Source organism: Emys orbicularis, chromosome 5 (assembly GCF_028017835.1).
Source record: "Emys orbicularis isolate rEmyOrb1 chromosome 5, rEmyOrb1.hap1, whole genome shotgun sequence".
Taxonomy (NCBI): Eukaryota; Metazoa; Chordata; order Testudines; family Emydidae; genus Emys; species Emys orbicularis.
Window position 1 is genome coordinate 101,176,851 of NC_088687.1, and position 14,539 is coordinate 101,191,389.

General features: G+C 45.9%; 1 protein-coding gene across 3 annotated transcripts in view; it reads left to right on the forward strand.

Annotated features, from left to right (window-relative positions):
* PDS5A (PDS5 cohesin associated factor A) overlaps nt 1-14,539 on the forward strand; it is a 170,852-nt gene that overhangs the window by 82,816 nt on the left and 73,497 nt on the right. For all 3 annotated transcript variants that reach the window (XM_065405775.1, XM_065405774.1, XM_065405776.1), the window contains 2 exons: nt 915-1,055; nt 7,577-7,692. In XM_065405775.1, the coding sequence (XP_065261847.1) occupies nt 915-1,055; nt 7,577-7,692 (257 nt within the window). The remainder of the gene's footprint in view (nt 1-914; nt 1,056-7,576; nt 7,693-14,539) is intronic.

Sequence of the window (14,539 nt, forward strand, 5' to 3'; positions counted from 1 at the left end):
AAATGACTTCTGTCTTATTTTTTCTGATTAGTTATGGTTTAATCTAAAACAGTTAATTCTATTTAGTATGTATATAATAAGATTATGTAATCAGTATTGCCAACCCCAAACATTTAAAAAAGAAAAAGAAAAAAAGAGATTTTTAAAAATAATAAAATTTGGGTTCTTTTTATTTGCCTCTTGGTTTTTGAGCACTTAGGGTTCAAGTTTCCTTCCCCTTCCCAAGCAATCATGAGGGCTAGAAATTTAAAAACAAAATTCTTACATAACCTGACTCCAGGAGATGGGGTTTAAGAAAAACACCAAATATCACAAGACCCATGATAACCTCATGAGTGTTGACAACACTATAACACCATGCAATTCTTTAAGAATGAGTAGAGGCTGATAAAGTCCTTTGGCTTGTTTCAGTACTTTTGCATGCTTGGCTATGAAAATTAGGAAGAAAAAAAATCAACTATACCAGATGATTCCTTAACCCTTTTTAATGAAATTTTGATGGATGATCATGAATTTTGTTATCAGTTACTTAGCTGCATATTGATTTTTAGTTTTATTAGGTTATGGAATGTTATGGTTGTTTGTTTTATCATAGGCATTTGCTTTTTAATGTACCAGATTCTCATGAATTAATTAATTATGAAAGTCAGATAAATTGAATTGTAATAAAAATATTGATTTGTTTTGGTTTTTTTAGACTTTCTGGGCCCAAAACCGTACCATTGCAGGCAAACGCCTATTAATTTAATAATGGGTGCATTATTGGTCCCATTGTGTTAGAATTGGTGTATGTAGTACACAATCAGTAGAATACTTTTAAAAACCATAAAACTTCAATACTTGCATGAATGGGAAAAGTCTGCAAAGAATAACAGCATTTTTGTTTGTTTGTTTTGTGCTTGTGTGTGTTTTAGTTTTTTAACCAGGTTCTGGTACTGGGAAAATCTTCAGTAAGTGACTTGTCAGAACATGTGTTTGATCTGATACAAGAGCTGTTTGCCATAGATCCTCACTTATTGCTGTCCGTCATGCCGCAGCTTGAGTTCAAACTGAAGGTAGGATACAGTGAAGTTCTTGAATTTAATACAAGAAAATGAGGAGTATGACGTTGGAAGCCACAGATTTAAGAACTATTTCATTATTTCAGTTGATAACTTGAACACCAGCACTTTTACACTTTGCATTATACGGCTGTTATTTTAATTTGATCAAATAAAGGGGATAGATAGAATTATGAACAGACTTGTTAAAATGGAAAACCTGAAGGTCTTTCTTTAAAACAAAACAAAACAAAAAAACACATTATTTTCTTCTGTATATACTGTAATACCAATAATGATGAACTCACTTGGTATTGATGAGAATGTCATAAGTACTTGTATTTGGGGTTCTTTTTTTAAGTGTTGGTCCCTATGTGTATTTCACTGTTGGTATGCATATGCTCATTGCACCTCAGACCAGAAGATTCTTGCTAATGGTGTCTGTTGGTCCACGCCTGTGCTCTTGCTCCCCTCATGCTCTGATTAGAGAGTATAAGGGGTGGGACAGACCTTGAGGAGACTTCCTCAAGCTCTGAGGCTCCTGGTAGTTGGAGAGTCATGGGTATAGAGGCTCATGGTGGGGAGGGGGCAGGCAGAGAACAGGCACTCCTGTCTCTAGGTGACCTCAAGAAGGCCCCTGGGAGGAAGTGGGTGTAGGGGCTCATGGGTTGGGGGGCATGCAGCTGGTGGGTGGGAGGCACCTGAGAGGGGAAGAGGAGGGTCAGGTGGCGGTAGCAGGGCATGACCAGTGGCCAGTTTTTCTGTGCCTCGGAGGTGGCAACTCTATTTGTAACTTTTAATATAAATTGAGGATCATGTTATTGTCTTGTGTGGAGTAGTGGGATGATCTAAAAATGGTTATTTGTGCTGTTAATTTTCAAATCTGCCACCTCTCAGAGCCTGGGTGGTTCCATTAACAGAGGTGAGCCCAAAGGGGTTTGTGGCATGAAAAAGTTTGGGAACCACTGAGTTAGATTTTGGGCAACCCTCTTCCCCACCTCCAGGGATCCCTCCCTTCCCAGTATGGGACTCCAGTTATGCCCAGGATTCTGGGCTTCAAGAATTGTCTCCTACCCCCGGTTAGTGATGTCAACCAAAGGTGCCTCTAATGCCTTGAAATAGCTCATATGTCCTCTAAATGCAGTATCTCTTGCTCCTTCCTGCCCTGAACCCATCAAGCATGGGAGTTTAGACTTAGGAAACACCACCTGGAGCATGCAGACCCCTTAGACATAGTCTGCGGACCCCCTGGGTTCAGCGGACCCCCCAGTTGAAAACCACTGCCCTACACCCGCGAGATCAGATGACTCTTAGCATCCAAGAAGCTCGAAAGCTCATTTTGGTCATGGTACCAACCCACAGGCTTCAAAGACTGAGATCCATCTCCACTTCGGCACCATTGGCCAGAAGCAGGCCCATTGGTAACGCGCAAAGAGAGACATGAGCCTAGACCAATATGATCTCCATTACTGGCGAAGGACAGATGACCATCCCATATACCATCGGCATTGACGAGAGAGGACTCCACATGGTACCACTGTGGAGGACATCATCATCCTGCCAGATCTGGAATCTCCCATCTTATCAGAACCAGTCTTTACAAGGGAAATCCAGACATTGTCAGTCCACAAAGTTTATGAAAGAAGCCGGTCTCCTACTCCCTCTACCAGTCGGGCTATTTCCTCATCGATGATTCCGACGGCACCACCTTTGAGATGGAGCCCACATTTTGTTTATTGGGCTATTCTGATATGAAAGGAGGACTGTCATTACTGGCTCCAGCTTGGATAAGCAGACACTAGCACCGAACCATCTAAGAACTTACTCTTTTATATCTTATCTTTTGTACCCTACAAGGCTATAGTCACTGCTTTGTGAATTCCTTTTTTTGCTAAAACCATTTATAACCACCCCATATAATTGGGGCCTCTTCTCAAAGATTTTTCTCCTATATTATCAGTTACCTTGCAGGTCCAGTTTTTCAATTAAATCCAGTGTTTTCAGTTTAGCATGCCATCTTTCAGGGCCTTTCCGTGACTGCTAAACACATTTTACACAAACTGCAAAGCATATATTTTCTTTAGCCAAACTAAATTTAACTCTTTGTATAATCCTACACCATGATGGGTGCAAACCACTATCAGTACAAAGTGCTTCCCTTTGGTCTGGCAGCAGCACCTATAATGTTTATAAAAGTGCTTTCAGTAATGGCAGCACACTTCTGGCGCAACAGTTCTGTAGTCTGTCCATACGTAGATTATTGATGGGAAAGTCTCACTGGGAGGTGCATGAACCTCATCTCTGATCAATCTTTGAACATCACTAGGAATCTGCATGAATGTAGAAAAGTCCATTTTAGCTCCAATACAGACCATTAGATTTCATTAAAGATACTGTAGATGTGATCATGGGCAAAACTTACCTCCCTGTGGACAGGTTTCAATCTGTGAACTTTCTGATCAACTGGCTCAGAAAGAGCCCCCAAACATGGGTTCGGTCATGCCTTATCCTCCAGGTCACGTAACTTCTTGCATCTATATGACACCATTGAGGAGGCTCTGACTTCACGGTCTACAAGAAAATGGTATACGTGCCAAGCAGGCACAGTATGGACAAATTATTTATGTTTCCTCCCAGGGTATGAGACTGTCTAGCTTAGTGGCAGGACAAGGAACAGGTGCGTGTAGTTTCTTTCGCTCCACCACCTCCTGAGAAGACATTAATTATGGATATCTCCCTTGTAGGCTGTGGTGCTCGTCTGGATGAACACATAGCTCAGGGAACATGCAAGTCCAGGATGCATAAATCTTCTGAAACTGAGAGTAGTCTGAAAGGCCTGCAAGCGATGCAATATTATTCATTCATACCCACGTATTAAGGTGCTGTCAGACAATATGACAAATGTGTTATATGTAAACAAGCAAGGGGGATCAAGATCTATGCCACTTGGTATAGCGGCCTGTGGAGCTGATGTATTTGTCATCAGATTACCTTATTAGTAGTTCATCTTCTGGGAATACAGAATACCCTAGCGGACAGTCTCGACAGATAATTCTACATGGAACATGAATGGGAGATCCACAACTCAGTAGTGAAAGACATATTCCTGCAATGGGGATATCTCCCTCTTTGAATCTGTTTGCATTACAGAACTAGAAATGCACAATGTACTGCTCCAGGGGAACACACAGTCAGAACTCCAAGGGATGAGAAATTTGATGGAAGCCATTCTCCCACTCTTGTTCTTACCTCAAATTCTCAGGAAAACCTAGCAGGACAAAATAGTGATTATCCTCATCACTCCCAAGTCCCCAAGACAGTTCTGGTTCCCCTTCCTTCTCTGTCTTTCATCCTGTCCAACAGTCTTCCTCAGACCACCTCACACAGGACAAGGGCAAGATCAGGCATCCAAATCCGAAGCCACTCACAGCTTAGTGGATGGGTATCAAACTTCTAACAGAAATATCCAACAGCTGTTAAAGCTTCTCATTGCAGGAAGGAATCCACAGAAGGTATTACTTAGTTGAGTGGAAATGATTCTCTATTTGGGCTCAGTGTCACCAAATATCTTCAGAGGAGATGGACATTCCCACTATTTTAGACTGACTATTCACCTAGAAAACTGCTGGTCTTTCCCTTAGCTCCCTGAAAAGTTTGCTCAGAACTTTCCCTCCAGTAACTAGACCTGCTCTGACATGGGATTTCAACTTGGTCCTTTTAGCTCTAACTAAGCTACCATTTGAAGCATTAGCAACTTGCTTACTTTCCCATTTATCTATGAAGGTAGCCTTCTTGGTGGCCATCACTTCGGCTAGAAAGCTAGGCGAACCTGTGGCCTATGCACGAAGTACCATTTTCCATATGGATAAGGTTTCATGGAGACTGCACCTCAAGTTCATCACCAGTGTAATCTTGGACTTCTATATGAATCAGACTGTATGCTTACCTGTGTTTTTTCCTGTGCCTCAGACCACCAATGAGAAGCAGATATGGACATGCATTGGGCGTTGGCTTTCTGTCTTCAGAGAACAAAAGCCTTTAGGAGATTACCTAGGCTATTTGTGGTCCTGGCAGAATGCATGAAAGGCCAAGAGATAGCTGAGTGGATTTTGGGCTGCATCTTGCTCTGTTACCAGATATCTGATACACTCTGTACAGTGGAGGAGCAAGCCACTCCTTCAGAGCAAAAGCCACTTTGGTAGCTTTGCTTCAGGAGGTGCCTCACCTTGACATATGTAAAACAGCCATGTGGAGTTCTATTTGGACTTACACGAGACAGTGCCCTGGTGCAAGACTCCTCAGTTGACGCATCCTTTGGGTCCTGCAGTCATCTATCCTCCATCATGAGTATTGCTTGTCAATCACCCTCAGTGGAATACACATGGGGACCAGTACTAGAAGAAGAAAGATTACTTGCCTTGTAGTAACTGGAGTTGTTAGAGATGTGTATTTCCTATCTGTATTCCACTACCTGCTCTCCTTCCCCTCTGCTTCGGATCATAGACTTGATTCGCAGTAGAGAGTGAACTGGAGTGGTGGTTGGTCCACACCACCACTTCTGCCCATGGATTGGAGTGGAAGAGCACAGGTGCAGATCAAAGGATACTGCTAGCAAGAATCTTCCTGCCTTAGGGGCATAGGACGCATATGTACCCAGAGTGGAATACAGATAGGGACTGCACATCTTAAACAACTCATTACTATAAGGTAAGTAACCTTGCTTTTCAACTATAATAGTCTAGCTAGTTAATACTAATTTATTTTTGTTTTATCTAACTGAGCATAAGAAGACTTTTTCAAGAGCAGTATGCAAAATTTTCCATGGAACTGGATAGGTAGAGAATTTGCTCTTTGTGAGCAAGGACTTTTCATTTAGCGTAGTCAGTAAGAAGTTCCAGTTTAACTTTACTATGTGGAGGAAAAGTGTGTGGAGAAAATGGGCTGATAAGTAGACCAAGGGTAGGGAAAACTGATATAAAGTATATGATATGTTAACAAAATTTTTGTAGCAGACAAGTATTTCTAAGTTACTTATCAGTCTTCTTATAACCAGTTAGAAAGTTACCTGACTTATCATGAAAATCCTGAGTAACAGCTGGGGAATAGCTTATTCATCCTGTTTTTTTTATTGTTAACATCAAATTTGTCTGTGTTGAAATTGTGAGCACCTTAGGGTAGGTGGTGTGGTTTCTTTTATGTGTTTGGAGAGCACCTACCCCATTGTGGGTACAACTGGAAATAAACATTAAATAATGATAGTCAGAGAATAAGCAGCGAGCTTCTAATGATTTTCAATAGGATTTTGATACCTAACTTCCCTTTGAAATTGCAGCCTAAATATCTCCCGCTTTGATAATAAACATCTGTTTCACGTCAACATTTAACTTAATAAATGTCTCAAACTTGTCCACATTATATTTGTTAAAATACATTTTAAAATAAAAATAAACTACATCATTGACTATAAAAAGGACATTTAAAATTACTGGAGTTATGTAGTACACAAACTACTGCATGTGTATTTTTTTTTCTAAATGAAAGATTTCTTGTTTGGAAGTGGACAGCTATCCATCCAATGACTTTTGTATGTTGGTTTAATAGGTAACAGTGTGTTTGCTGTCATTTTTGTCTGATGGTCCTAATGTTATGTGACTAGAGTTAAAGAAAATCAGAGTACCATTATGGAGCAAAGATACAATCTTATTTTTTGCTTGAAAAACAAATTTCAATTTCAGATAATTGAAAACCACCTTGCTTGCTTTATGGATACCATCCATATGGCTGAAGCTGACTGGATGAGACTCTCCAGAGTGTTAGTGGAGTTGTATAATCTGTCAAATTTTGCTATTGAGTAATACCAGTCTAAAAGTGCAGTTTTTTTTTAAAAAGTGCTTAAAAATGTAATATATTACTTTTAGAAAAAATTTACAGATTTGTTGATTCTTTTTTTTTTTTAATGTTCTCTGCCAGTTAGTCTGTTTACCGTTTTTTGTCCCTGATTCAGGAAGGTACTTCAGCACATGCCTAACTTTAAGAATGAGTAGTCCTAATTACTTCAAATGGACTGCTTTACATGGGTGAAATTAGGCATGTGCTTAAGTACCTTACTGAAGTGTGATCTTTCTGAGTATATTACTCACGCTGATATAAAAAGTCATTGTGTAGGACATATTCAGAGAGGTCTGGATTCCAGCTATATGATAAACCTATAACAGTAATTCATTACTATAATCTATATTATTAAAATCTTCATAAAGTACAAAATAACCAAGTGATATTAACAATGAAAAACAGATTAATGCCTAATTTTAACACTGCTAACCTCCAACTCTTTAAATTTCATTTATCAGAAATTATATTTAATTAAATTAAAATAAATATTTTAACATGGTAACTCGTTGTGGGGGGGTGGAAGGGTGAGGGGAAAGAAGAATTCTGTATTGTAACCAGTACAAATATTTGAAGTCATAATTTCCTTTATAGCTGCATTTGAACAGTTAATGATTTAACGGTTTATCTATTTCTTTTTGGTTTAGAGTAATGATGGAGAAGAGCGTTTGGCTGTTGTTCGACTTCTAGCTAAACTATTTGGCTCTAAAGATTCTGATCTGGCAACACAAAATCGTCCTCTTTGGCAATGCTTTCTTGGACGGTGAGAAGACATACAGACCGACTTCAGAATTTGTATTCTTTACAATTGCTAAGTATTCCTAATAGTGCTGTTAATAAGAAACACTTTTTTCCAGCATTTCTCTGTTTTCAAAAGCTATAGTTAATTTGTTTTTTTATTTGGGTGGGAAGATTTGTTACATATTGTATTTGAACTTTCAGAAAGCCTTTGATAAAGTCCCTAACTAAAGGATCTTAAGCATACTAAGCTGTCATAGGATAATAGGGAAGGTCCTCTCTTGGATCAGTAATTGGTTAAAAGACAAGAAACAAACGATAGGAATAAGTGGTCAGTTTTCAGAACGGAGAGAAGTTAATAGCCTTGTCCTCCAGGGAGCAGTACTGGGACCAGTGCTGTTCAACATATAGTCATAGATGATCTGGAAAGAAGGGTAAATAGCGAGGTGGCAAATTTTGCAGACATTACAAAATGACTCAAGATCGTTAAGTCCAAAGCAGACTGAAAAGTTACAAAGGGATTTCACAAAACTGGGTGACTGGATAACAAAATGGCAGATAAAATTCAGTGCTGATAAAGTAATGCATGTTGGAAAACATAATACCAACTATACATACAAAATGATAGGGTCTAAATTAGCTGTTACCACTCAAGAAAGAGACCTGGGAGTCATTGTGGATAGTTCTCTGAAAACATCTGTTCTTCTTCGAGTATTTGCTCATGTCGATTCCTTCTAGGTGTGTGCGTGCCCACATGCACAGTTGTCGGAGACTTTTGCCTTAGCAGAATCTGTAGGGATGGCTGTGGCACTCTCTGGAGCGCTGCGTTCATGCATCAGTATGTCAGGTGCTGCCAGTCCTACGCCCTCCCAGGTGGACAGTCGGAGTACCTCTTTCCCTTGCTTCGCAAGTGGTCAGCGGTTTTTTGCTCCTACTCTGAACTGTGTGTTCCAGCTGTAAATAGTTTTGTTTGTAGATAGTTTAGTTAAATACCTGTTAAGTACTGTAATTAGTCAGTAAGGGTCTTGGTGGGAACTTTGCCCCAGTCTCCCCGTTTAAGACCTATTCTGACTACAACAGGCCTATGCCTGTTAGTGACCTGCATGGTAGCTGTTTGAAGTGCCTGGGGGAATCTGACATAAAAGAGAAGTGTTGCATCTGTAAGAACTTTCGTCCCAGGACACAGAAAGAACACAAAATTCCCTTGAGGGCCCTCTTCATGAAGACCGCTCTTTGTCCAGCCTCGGAGCCGGCCTGGCCGGATACAATGCCCAGTACTTCAGCCTCAGTGCGCAGCACACCCCCGCCACTGGTCCCCTTCGCTGGTACCTAAGGGTATGTCTACACTACAGGATTAATCCGAATTTATATAATTCGAATTTAGGAAACCGATTTTATAAATTCGAATGTATTCGGCCACACTAGGCACCATTAATTCGGTGGTGTGCGTCCAAGCTACCGTAGTAGCATCGATTTCCAGAGCGTTGCATTGTGGGTAGCCAATAACATCTAATTGCCAATAACATCGAATTGCGGCCACACTAACCTTAATTCGGATTAACAATACCGATTTTGACGCTACTCCTCTCGTCGAGGAGGAGTACAGAAATCAAATTAAAGGGCTCTTTAATTCGAATTAAATGGCTTCGTTGTGTGGACGGGTCAAGCGTTAATTCGAATTAAAGCAGCTAAATCCGAATTAAAGTCCTAGTGTAGACCAGGCCTAAGAAGAAGGCTAAGAAGAGGGACCTGATGCCGAGCAAGCCAGATCAAGGGTCATTGGGCAAAGCACCCTGCTCGGGCCGCCCGCCCACACCGGAGCTACACCGGGGCTCTGCCCAGGGGAGTACCACCCTCCCGCAGGGACCCGCCACCGACTCTGGGGACCCAGGCTGATGGTGCAGCTGACGCACTCTCAACTTCTGGTGACCAGAGAGCAAGAAGCGCTCCCACCGCAATTGGTGCTGTGTGCGGTGATGGAACCTGCTAAGGCTCCTCGTGAGGGCAAGCCCGCCATGAGGGCCTTGCACAAGACAAGCGAGCGCCGTTGGTCTCCGGAACCAAGACAGAGCCCTGTGTTGCCACGCCTTTGGTCTCCGCATCAGCACAGGTCACTGGTTCGCCGTTATGGGTTGTTGATGCTGCGCTCCCTGTCTCCACCCTTGCACGGGGACTCACCCAGAAAGAGACGCCCCTCATCCCACAGTCAGCACCAGTCGTTTTCGTGCCGATGATCAATGTCACCGAGACTTTGGGGATGATCCCCAGCTCAGCGCCGCTCTCCCTACTCCTGGAACCGGTCGGACCGTTCCCAGCACCAGTCACCTGCGGCGACAGTTAGCCGCCAGACCTAGGCCTCGATGTCCCCGCCCTGGTCATCGGAGGAGGATGAATTCTCCAGTAGAGAGAGGGAGTTTAACCCCTCGCCTAGGCAGCAGCACGGTGGTGGAGGAACCAGAGCCCACCCTGAGACCTCCCTCTCCGGCGGGTGACGATGCCCCAGGCCCTCCCCCGGTGGTCCAGTCATCCTCCTCCTCTCCGGACGAGGCAGTGGTGGGGCCCTCCAGGGCTAGTCCACTGGATGACTTCAAGGAGCATCAGGCGCTGCTCTGCTGGGTGGCCACTAACATGGAGCTCAAAGCGGAGGAAATGGCACAGCCGGTGGACACATTGTTCAACCTGCTCTCGGTGTCCACCCCAGCACAGGTCGCACTCCTGGTGCACGAGGGGGTCTTGAATATTGCCCCGTCCTCCATCCCGCCCACTTCCAAGAGGGCGGAAAAGAAGTATTTTGTCCCCGCTAAGAGATTTGAATACTTACACACCCACCCGCCCCTGGGTTGTCAATCATATCGGCAGCCAATGAAAAGGACCAACAGGGACTGGCCAGTTCCACCCCCAAGAATAAAGAGACCAAGAGACTGGACCTGTTTGGATGCAAGATTTATTCCATGGCCAGTCTCCAGTTTCGGGTGGCAAACCATCAGGCCCTCTTGGGGCGTTATAATTCTAACTTGTGGGATTCTCTCCTTAAGTTTAAGGACTCTGTGTCCCAGGAGGTGGCCCAGGAATTTGGGGATCTGGTGGAGGAAGGTACCGTGGCAGCTCGGTGCTCCCTCCAGATGGCCTGGGCGGCCAATTCAGCTACCAGAGTGGCTGCCTTGGCGGTGGTCATGCAGCGCAGTTCCAGGCTCCAGACTGCCGGCCTGTCCCAGCAGATGCAGGCCTCTATTCAGGACCTCGCGTTTGACAGGGCTGTTTTCTGACCAAATGGACGCAAGACTGCATGGCCTAAAGGACACCCGCGCTACACTCCATTCATTGGGGATGCATACTCCTCAGCCTGCATGGCAGCCGTTCCGGCATCCCCCACCACCAAGGCAGCGGCAGCCTCGGTAGGGGCCTGCGAGGAGAAGGGACGCAGGGTTTAACTTCTGCCTCCCTTCATCCGCCCACTCACTGGCATAGCCTATCCCAGCAAAACACCCTGGGAATCAGAAGCGCTCATTTTGGGGGTGCACTCGGGAACAACGCACCTGTCACCTCCCTGGATCTGTCCTGCTTTTTCCTGGACCACCTCCACTCCCTCCGTTCGGCCTGATTGAGGGTCACCTCGGACCGTTGGGTGTTAGATGTAGCGTCATCAGGCTACACCCTCTGGTTTACGGCCGCCCTTCCCTCCCACCCCACCTCTTCCCCGTCCTCTTCAGGGACCCTTCTCACGAGCAACTCCTCATTCAGGAGGTGGACAACCTACTGTAGCTGGGTATGGTGGAGGAGGGGAGGTTCCTCAGGCAATGAGGGGAAAAGGGGTCTACTCCCGCTATTTCCTAATCCAGAAGGCGAAAGGGGACCTACGTCCTATTCTGGACCTGCGACAACTCAACAAATACCTCAAAAAGTCAAAGTTTCGCAAGGTATCCCTGGCCTCCATCATTCCCTCCTTAAATCTGGGCGACTGGTACGCCAAAAGATGCTTGTTTCCATATCTCTGTTTTCCCAGGACACAGGCGTTCCTGTGCTTCATGGTGGGCCAGTGCCATTTCCAGTTTATGGCGGTCCCCTTTGGCCTGTTCTCGGCCCCCAGGGTCTTTACAAAATGCATGGCCCCTATAGCCGCTTACCTAAGACGCGGGGGGTCCCAGTCTATCCTTATCTTGACGATTGGCTCATCAAGGGCAGATTGTGGGATCACGTGCAGAGCAGCCGTGATCTGGTGCGTGCCACATGCCACAACCTAAGCCTGTTAGTAAACGAGATGTCAACCCTCGTATCTGTGCAATGGATAGAATTCATCGGGGTAGTTCTCGACTTCACGGGGGCAAGGGCGTTCTTCCCAGAGTCCCATTTCCAAGCCATTTCGGAAGTAATCTCCTGTGTGATGGATCATCTGCTCACCACCGCCTGCATGTGCCTAAAGTTGTTAGGTCACGTGGAGGCCTACATATACGTGGTCTGCCACACCCAGCTTCACCTCTGCCCATTGCAGGGATGGTTGGCATTGGTCTGCATCCCCAACAGACATGACCTGGACCCCGTAGTCAAGGTGCTGGACTCCATCCGAGTATCCCTGGCGTGGTGGCTGGATCCTGCGCCAATCCTTCAGGGAATTCTCTTTGCGGCCCCATCCCTATTGCTGACTCTGTTGTTCGATACCTCGGATGGGGAGCCCACTTGGTAGAGCTCAGTACTCAAGGCCGCTGGTCATGGGTCAACTGCTCCCTCCATTTAATTGTCAGGGAGTTCAGGGTGGTTTGCCTGGGCTGCCAGGCTTTTCGATCCCAGTTGCAGGGCAAGGTGGTTCATGTCCTGACGACAACATCACCGCAATGTTTTATATCAACAAGTAAGGCGGAGCCAGGCCCTCAGCCCTTTGCCAAGCAGCATTCCAACTCTGGGACTTCTGTGTGCAGCATGCCATTCATCTTGTGTTAGCACACCGCCCCAGAGCTGGGAACGTTCTGGTGGATCACCTCAGCAGGACCTTCTCGTCTTGCCACGAGTGGTCTTTCCACCCCGAGGTGGTCGACAAGATTTTCTGAAAGTGGGGGTCTCCCCAGGTGGACCCGTTTGCGACTTGCCAGAACACGAAGTGCCCCCGGTTCTGCTCATTCTGGGGGCTCGACAGGGATTCCCGGTCAGATGCCTTTCTGCTTCCATGGTGGGAGCACTGATGTACGCTTTCCTGCTGGTGCTGTTGCTCCACAGGGTCCTCATGAAGGTTAAGCAGGACAGGGCCAAGGTCACACTCATCGCCCTGGCTTGGCCTCGCCAGCATTGCTTCAGTAAGCTCCTGGACCTGTCTGTGTTGGTCCCGATGCCGCTGCTCCACAGGCCAGATCTCCTGTCACAGAATCAGGGCAGGCTCTTGCACCTGAACCTGGTGGTGCGGCACCTGACAGCTCGGTTGCTCCATGGCTGAATTCTGAGGAGCAGGAGTGCTCAACCTGAGTCCAGCAGGTCCTGCTGGGAAGCAGGAAGCCCTCCACTAGGGCCACTTATCTGGCCAAATGGAAAATTTTACGTGCTGGGCTTTGACCCGAGGGATTAGGCTTGCGCAGGCTTTGCTGCATCTGATCCTGGACTGCCTCGCGCATCTTAAATTTCAGGGGTGGTTCCTTTCATCTGTTAAGGTCCACTTGGCTGCTGTAATGGCCTTTCACCCTCCGTTCCAGGGCAGGTCGGTCTGCAAGCATAGCATGACGGTCCAGTTCCTGAAGAGTCTGGAGCGACTACCCTTGAGCCTGGGATCCTGTCCCTCCATGGGACCTTAACCTGGTGCTCACGCAGCTCATACAAGGTCCCTTCAAGCTCTTGGTGTCCTGTTCTCTTCTTTTGCTCTCCTGGAAGGTGGTGTTCTTGGTGGCAATAACTTCTGCATGGAGGGTTTCCAAGATTAGGGCACTCACCTCAGAACCGCTGTATACCGTGTTCTTCAAGGACAAGGTCCAGCTGCGGCCACACCCGGCTTTCCTGCCCAAGGTGGTTGCCCAGTTTCCCATGAGCCAGGACATATTCTTGCCAGTCTCCTGTCCAAAACCTCATAAGTCTGAGGGGGAGTATAGATTGCATTTCCTGGACATCAGGAGAGTGCTGGCCTTCTACATCGAGAGGACCAGGCCATTTCGTAAATTAACTCAGTTGTTCGTCGCTGTGGCAGATGGGATGAAGGGTTATCCGGTGTCCGTCCAGAGAATTTCGTCTTGGATCACCTCCTGCATCCATTTCTGCTATGATCAGGCGAAGGTGCCTCTGCCGGCAATTGTCACCACTCACTCAGCTAGAGCGCAAGCCTCGGCGGTGGCTTTCCGGACCCAAGTGCCCTTTCAGGATATCTGCAAGGCTGCTACCTGGCCGTCCTTTCACAGGTTCACATTGCACTACGCCCTTACCTAACAAGCTTGAGACGATGCTGGCTTCAGTAGAGCAGTGCTGCAAGCCGCACAACCGTGAACTCTGAGCCCAACTTCAGGGATACTACTTGTGAGTCACCTAGAATGGTATCGACGTGAGCAAGCACTCGAAGAAGAAAACAGTTACCCACCTTTTCATAACTGTTATTCTTTGAGATGTGTTGTTCATGTCCATTTCATTACCCACCCGCCTACCCCTCTGTCAACAGTTGCCGGCAAGAAGGAACTGAGAGGGCGTAGGGCTGGCACCCCCTGATATACCGCCGCATGAGCGCGGCACTCCAGAGGGTGCCACAGCTGTCCCTACAGATACTGCTAAGGCAAAAGTCTCCGACTATGCACACGGGCGCGCACACACCTAGAATAGAACGGACATGAGCAACATATCTTGAGGAATAACAGTTACGAAAAGGTGGGTAACGGTTATGTCAGTGTGCAGCGACGGCAGTCAAAAAAGCT